This window comes from Calypte anna, chromosome 2 (assembly GCF_003957555.1).
Source record: "Calypte anna isolate BGI_N300 chromosome 2, bCalAnn1_v1.p, whole genome shotgun sequence".
Classification (NCBI taxonomy): domain Eukaryota; kingdom Metazoa; phylum Chordata; class Aves; order Apodiformes; family Trochilidae; genus Calypte; species Calypte anna.
Window position 1 is genome coordinate 133,725,566 of NC_044245.1, and position 7,439 is coordinate 133,733,004.

The 7,439-nt window shown below is 45.4% G+C and overlaps 1 protein-coding gene across 2 annotated transcripts; it reads right to left on the reverse strand.

Annotated features, from left to right (window-relative positions):
- Nucleotides 1-1,285: 1,285 nt before the first annotated feature.
- TMEM74 (transmembrane protein 74) lies at nucleotides 1,286-3,818 on the reverse strand. Of its 2 annotated transcripts, none has more exons than XM_030445498.1 (3): nucleotides 3,737-3,818; nucleotides 3,445-3,520; nucleotides 1,286-2,638 (listed from the first exon to the last, which is right to left on the reverse strand). In XM_030445498.1, exon 3 carries the CDS (start codon nucleotides 2,479-2,481, stop codon nucleotides 1,522-1,524), a length of 960 nt encoding a protein of 319 aa, XP_030301358.1. In that variant the 5' UTR covers nucleotides 2,482-2,638; nucleotides 3,445-3,520; nucleotides 3,737-3,818; the 3' UTR covers nucleotides 1,286-1,521. The 2 variants fall into 2 exon arrangements, with proteins under 2 accessions (XP_030301358.1, XP_030301359.1); XM_030445499.1 differs by having other exon boundaries at nucleotides 1,458-2,638; nucleotides 3,432-3,520.
- Nucleotides 3,819-7,439: the final 3,621 nt, after the last annotated feature.

Below are 7,439 nucleotides of genomic sequence, written 5' to 3' on the forward strand. Positions count from 1 at the left end.
CTCTTCTCAGGTATGTCACAGTGGGGAAAAGAAGTATCAATTAAAAAATATTTGATATTCCTGATGGTTGAGACTTAAACTCACAACTGACAAGGCTGTGACCCTGTGACAGTTCTAAGTCTGCAGCCAGGGGCTGTACAGAGAGAACTCTTCACTCGCATTTGGCTCTGGCAGGGACACACGCTGTATACTTTAACACACATATATATGTTAACAGGACATAATCTATATTAACCACTGTTCAGTAAGAACTGACAGCAGCACATTCAATCTTTGTTGGTTTCCCACTGCAAGAACAAGCTTTAAGGTTCCATAGAAACTGGCTGATAATAAAGTAAATAACATCAGTGGTACACGTTTTTGGCTACTGTGCCACAGAACTGTGACTAATAACATGTACCCTTCATTGTCCTCATGTTAAATGAGTCCCATGTAAGCCAGTCAAACTGCTTGATACTTAACCTTTTAGTTTTTTTACAATTTATTTTCTACAGATAAATTGGTTTCTATTGAATGAGCCTCAGAAAGCTCCTTCCTGACCTTTCCTTGCTGGTTATGAGAAGGCTGACAGCTTAGTGACATAAAACTGGAGTTTCAAAAGACTAGTAAGATACAGACAGCCCCAGCATAAGGCCTTACAGCTGAGCTTGAATTTCTTCTGGTGTTCAGTCTCAGCATTCCTGCATGCTTTTTTAATCTTTGCGTCTTTTGACACTCCAGCAAGAGGTCAGTTAATTCAAGTTAAGGCAGTTTTCATACTAAGACATCTGTCCACCAGGAACTTCTTTTATACGGGCCACTATAGCTATCAGAAGTTAATGCCTATCAATCTTTGCTAATCTGAACTGAAATGGAGCCACTGACCTCAAACTGAAAGAGCCTTTTGTCTCCTACCAATGCGACAAGCCATATGGTTCCCTGCCCTTTGCCTCTTATTTTATATTTTAAATAATTATCACTAATTGTACAATTGTTTAAAAATATGGGAGATTTGTGGCAAGTGGTGTTTTATTCTCCCTTGGTTGTCACTCAACATAAGTAAAGGGATCAACTTAAAACTAAAGGATAAAAATGCATCTCTCCCAATTAAATATTAGCCCTGCTATTTGATTGTTGGTCCTGCTTCTTACAAGTCTGTTAATAATCCTGCGGGCTGCAAGAATTAACAGCCTCCAAAGTGTCAAGGTCACTCCTTTTCTATATGGGAGTAATAAAATTATATAGGCAAGACACCAAATGGAATGTTTCATATTAGGATAAAGGAGTATCTGAGGAACCTACTTATCACAAATCTCTCTTTATTCAGTGGTTTTCATTATTTTATATCAGTTGCATTTTCTCTGGTACATTTTCCCTTTACAACAAGTGCTCATATAATGCAAACAATTGATTATAGAGTTTAAGAAAGAAACACATTCTTGTCAGACAAAAAACCCACATCACCAGCTATCTTTAGCTGCATCTGTTTTCTTTAATGAAACATTTTCCTGTAGAAACGCTGCCTTAAAAATCATGACCACACTAATTATCTACAGCAAGCACATCTTCCTCAACTAATGACAGCTCGAGCATATTATCATTTGCACCAGACTTCATTCTGAAATTGAAAGACCCGTAGAGCTTCGCAGACTCTTTGGAGGATGCAAACCGGCTCCTTCGGTACAGCTCCCCTTTCCACATGGACATCATCAGCAAGCTGGAGAGCACCACTCCCCCCAGGGTTAAGAGACACAGCCCAGCAATCACGCAGCGGTCCAAGTGAGCCCCGATCCTGGCACTCTCCCTCTCCAGCCTCTCCATCTCCCGGGCAGCCACGGTGTTGGGATCCACAGTTACGTCTCTGGGTACCACATAGGAAATTATCACCAGCAAAATGCCACTAACCAGGAACAAAATGGCACTAATGAACCCATAGTCCACAGATTTCCCAGCTGCCACTTCTGAAGCAGCATCATCTTCTTCGGAGGCCAGGGAAGGAGAATCATGCATCCAGTTGGGTGGCAGCTCCCTGCAGGAATGCTGCTGCAAAGGGACATCCTGGCAGCAGTTGCCTCTAGGACTTGGGGCACTTCTTGCATGCTCCAAGTTAACATTTTCATCCACGTAGGTGAATGATGTCTCAAGTTCCTGAGCACAACAGCAGGCTTTCTTCTTCCCTCCATCCTCCTCCGTGGGCAAGTGCTCAGGCAGGTGGCAGGGCTGGGAGGTGCCAAGGGGTACAGGGTGCTCCTGGGGTGAGGTGCCCTGGGCAGAGGGCTGGGGTGCTGAGGGGGGCTCAGCCACAGCACCTCTCTGCAAGGACTTGCAGTGCCTTTCACAGTGCAGTGCTGCCACAGCAGCAGCTTCTCTGGCGTCCACTTCACGCCCTTCATGCTGCTGCTGCTGCTGGTAGGTTGGGGAGGGCAGGCTCCAGCCAGCAGTGGTGCCCAGGGGCACCTGTCTGCTCTCCTCGGCCAAGTAGAGAAGCTCCATGCAGGCCATCGACCTTGTCCTGGCAAGCCCAACTCCTGGGCTACCACATCCTTCAGCAAATCCTTCCCCTGACCTGCTGGAGCTGCTTCACAGTGCCAGAGCTGCTGTATCCCAGGAATCTTCTACTCTTTCACCAGCGTTTTGTTAGGGACATGGCTTGTGTCAGCTGTTAAATGATTAAACAAATCCTCTCTGACATTCATTTCTTTTTGGTCTGCAAATGAAATAGCAGAAGGGAAAAAAACAACAACAAAACCAAACCCGACAACCTCATGATGATACATTAATAAACCAAAGAGAAGATAACACAAATGTAGTACATCAGTCTTCCTCTCAACTGTTTGTGAGGGAGATGGCAAACACGATTGTTTTAACCATGCATTTAAAACTGCAATCCTCTTACAGATCCAATATCTATTAGGGAATCTAATCAACCTTTGACACCAATATCCAATTGAGGCTGTAAATCATCCACAGAGCACAGGATAGCCAGAATAACTGCATCAGATATCAGAAAAAAGGGATGCCTTGTCTTTTAGAAGCAAATATCCTCCTCCAACCCCATTCAAATGAAGAATTTAAACTCAGACTCTCAGACTAATTAGAAAGAAACACGCAAATCCATGTAGCACAATAATCCAGGCTCTGTATTCTCTGGTGGAAATCTGATAATCCTACGGGAAAAGCAGTGCTTTCCTATAGTAGATCTCCAGTTTGATTAAGAGCTTTCGGGATGAAATTATGCCTCTAAGACTGGTGACTCAAGGATGGATATTACTTCTCATCTGCAATTAATTCGTTATTAGTCTCTTCTTCCGCGCCTCAGCCCCCACCGCCCTCACCCCCCTCCCCGAGGCCGAACGCGCGGTACCATTAGGAAAAGCCTGCAGCCCAATAAATGTGTTGCATGCGTAGAAAACACATGTGCGCTTATAGCATATACGTGACCGGTAACGCACGGTGCTCACTCACGCTCTTCCCGGGACCTCAGCGGGAACCGGCCAGGCTGGGAAACGCGATCGCGGGGTGTAGCTGGATCCACACGCAACTGAGTGACCCGGGTGATACAGAGGTTACAGGCGCGCAGACACGCACCGACCCACACGCATACCCCAGTAGGCAGGAGCACGCCTCCTCCTCCACCTCCCCCTCCTCCTGCTCCTCTGCCTCCTCCTCCTCCGCCCCTCCCCGCGGGGCTCTCACCTGCCCGGCACGGCAGCTGCCCGCCCGCCCGCCCGCCGCCTTGCTCGCCCCTCACACCTACCTCCCTCCCCCCTCCGCCACCGGCAGCGCCCGCTCCCGCCTCGGCCAGTGCCCCGCAGCAGAGCCGAGCCCCGCCGGGCAGTGCCGAGGCGGGCGGGCTGTGCCAGCGGCGGGCGGGCGGGCGGCGCAGCGGCACGCTGGGAGTTGTAGTCCGCAGGCGGCCGCGACGCTGCGGCAGCGCAGGGAACCGCGCCTGCCCGCCCCCACGGGCACCTCCCGGCGGGGGGCCGGGGCGGAGCCTCTCCCTCCTGACTCCTGCCGGAGTTCCAACATCGCCGGTACATCTGTTGCCAGTCTCCGATTCTTGTCGTGGGTTTGGAAAGGAGTTTCAATAACGCGAGCCGGGTGCGTTTGTTTCTCCGTAATCACGACTGCTCACGAATTATCTCAGTGGAAAGATAAAACCGTATTCTCTAATGATCATAGTGTTGCCAGAGCCGAGACGTGCAGAAAGATCTCGGGAGCTCGCTCCTTGGTGGTAGACTCTCCACTTTCTCTGACAAGCTCAAATGACTACTATAAAAACAGACTTCTCACAAAAATACAAGATGAATGACCAGTTGGTAGGAACCTTCGCTGACTTTTCTTGCCACTGCTTTCTCTGAAGTGACAAACTAGTATGAAAACTAGTGTGAAAATAAATTGTGGAGAAGGAAGAACTGAGGATTTATCATAGGTGGATACTGGTGCTGGGGAGGGGCCAGTCTTTGAGACTTTAAAACTGGGGAGGGAGGGATCTTTGGCTTGAAGTTGAAATGCGGATGACCGTCGAAAGTAGAAGTGAGCAGCACCTGCCTATAGGGCTGTTGGGCAGGAAAGCAGGGGCACAAGAGGGACGGTGACCTGAGGAGGAAGCAAAGGAGGCAGGAGGAATGAGAACGTACTGTCTGAAGAGCTGTCTTGACATCAGAGAACATGGTGATTCTCTGTAAAGACTCTTTGCCAGTTCTGAAACACTGCATTAGGTAAACAAGTCAAAATTTTTAGACAAATCCTGATGGTACTCGGAAGACCTAGCACAAAAGATTTAAATCTGTGTGCCAATAACTCCCATGAATGCCAAAATTACTTGCCAGGGCACAGCAATATTAGGGGACTACCAGTGCCCACCTCACAGGTTTCTCAGTGCTGTGGGCTGGTTGGGACCAGCATTTCAAAGCAGCTGTAGGCAGTGTTGCCATTAGCGCAGTGTAGTTTCAATGCACTGAATGGTGTTTTATTCACTCTTTGAAGAAAATCCATAAGGAGAAAATTATGGCATGGGAATGCAACAGAGCTTGTCCTTGGAGCTTTTTTTAACAATGCCCTCTTTGAAATAAATATAAAGGAACAAATGGAACCTAATCAAAGAAACAAAAAAGGTCTATCTGAAAATTTTCCAAATACTTTAAGACAAAAGCAAAGGCAGAAACTAACTCTCTTTAAGGCTATGACACATTTCCATTTGGGAAGCAACAGGACAGGAACATACAGATACTGGCTGCTGACACCACAGGCTGCTGACTGACAGGACAAAATGTGGTCAGCCCCAGCAATGCAGCCTGGAAGAAGGCAAGAACCTCTATTGAGCCCCGGCATAATCTGCCAAGGCTCTGGGTGGGCATTTTCTTACCAATATCTGATACAAAGGCAGGAAATTGTTGTCAGTGCACAAGAAATGGCCGAGTCATTGATCTTTCAAAAGCCAGGCACTACAGTTCATGTTCTTGTGTGCTTGCTAAAACCTTAGTTACTTGTTTAACCACACACTAACGTCTTGCTGCTCTGCCACCCACTTTCCTCCCCATTATGTGCCAGCTTGTGTTAGGTATGTATAAAACCCTGCCAATAAATACAATTCCATCGTGTGAGAAACAAATAGAGAGGCACCTAGGATTCTGTCAAGCACAGTCTATTCTTATATGCCTTCCCAGATTATGCTGTCTCTCCGTTGCCTCCTATAGTGCACAGGCTCCTAGCAAAATCATTGTCTAGTCACAATCCATAATACTGACACTTCTTTTTCTTACTTTGGATGCAAAGATTTTTCCTTAAAGAATGTAAGGGATTGTTGCCAATGCTCTGAGGTGTGGAGGTGGTGAAATGAATGCATAGCAACACATATTCTGCAAACACAAATACAGCTGGTGAAAAGATTAATCAAGCAAGGGCAGGAAGTAAGAATATTTGTCACAGAAAAAAATGGCTACATAGAGCTAAAAATCAGAGTGATGGGCACACAGTGGGACAGGAATAAAAGCCTGGAGTAGATTGTCAGTGTTGATGAGCCGTACTTTCTCTGCTGCAGCCTACCCTATCATAGAGTCAGAGACTGAACTGGGCCATAGTAGCAACACAGTGACAATAAGGGATGTGACAGTACATTAATAAAAAGTGTCTCAGCTGGGATATGTGGGATTAAATCTAAACTGTGCTCTAGACCTGCTTGGAAGATGCCTTCCAGCTGATCCAACTTTAAATGTTTATCTGAAGTAGATACTGATATCTAATTATGTTTGCATTTAGAGCCTTTCTGAGGGCTTGGCCATCCCTGAGGAGAAACCAGGCAAAACTGGAACCAGTTTCCTGAATGGTACATCTCATGATGGGCTGATGAAAGATGGGTTTAGAAGTAATCTCTTTGCCCTTTGCTGTCCAGGAAGTTTTCCAGTGCTGGATGAGATATTCAGTGGAGCGTTCCCCCATTTATTTTTTTATTCTTTTTCAATTCCTTTCAGCTTCATAACATGCACACAGAATCCTGTAGTGATCCTGTGTTAGCAGAATTTTCAGTTCCTTGCCTCACACAGTCATGAGACCTTGCTTGGGTTTCCAGCAGCCCCTGTGCAAGTGTTGCAAGACTTCTAAGCTAAAAATGCGCTCTGGCCAGCACTGCTCAGAGCATAATGTATTCAGACAAGTCTAGGGAGACTATCACATAAACTTCCTGTTTCCACTTGGATATATCATATTGCTGAGTAAAGTAATTTTACTAGGGAGCCAACAACAAGGGGCTGCAGTAAAATTTAAAACCTATTAAAGAAATATATGGACCTGTGTACAGGCCTGTGAAAAATAACAAAGGTAATATAAGCGAATGAAGAGGCAAAACTAAGCTTTTATATGAAGTGCAAAAGAAAAAGGTTATATCATTTTATTTTGCTTAGAGAATGTAAGTATTCTGAGGAATGTGAGTAAAAACTAGAAAAAGAAGTATCCAGCATTTCTGTGTGTTTAAAACATTACTGCCACAGATCTGTTGATTTATAAAGCAAAAGACTCTAGGAAAACAATTTAGTTCAACTGTGGTTGCTTCATGAATGCACACCCATTGTGCATTAATAAAAGACACAATAAATAAATAAATTTACAGAGAGATGAGAAACCAGATGTGTGATATAATGTACTGGAACTGTGAAGTGTAGATTACATCTTTGCTAAAGCCTTCTGCTTTCCATGTCTGAGGATGTGAAATCATGCTTTGGATAACTAGAGCTCCTGAACAAAACCAAAAGATGTCACTGCTCAGCCTTGGAGCAAAGAATCATCTGGAGGAGCTAGAGTGGAAGAGTGGGTTGTTGACCACTTAACAGACACAGTTGTTATAGCCCATTTTTTTGGTTGTTTGGACATTTTTAGCTATGTGCAAAGAGACCTTGCAAGTAGGAGAAACACAATTTAGAAGCATAAATAAATTATTTATGAGCTCACAGACATGAAGGACA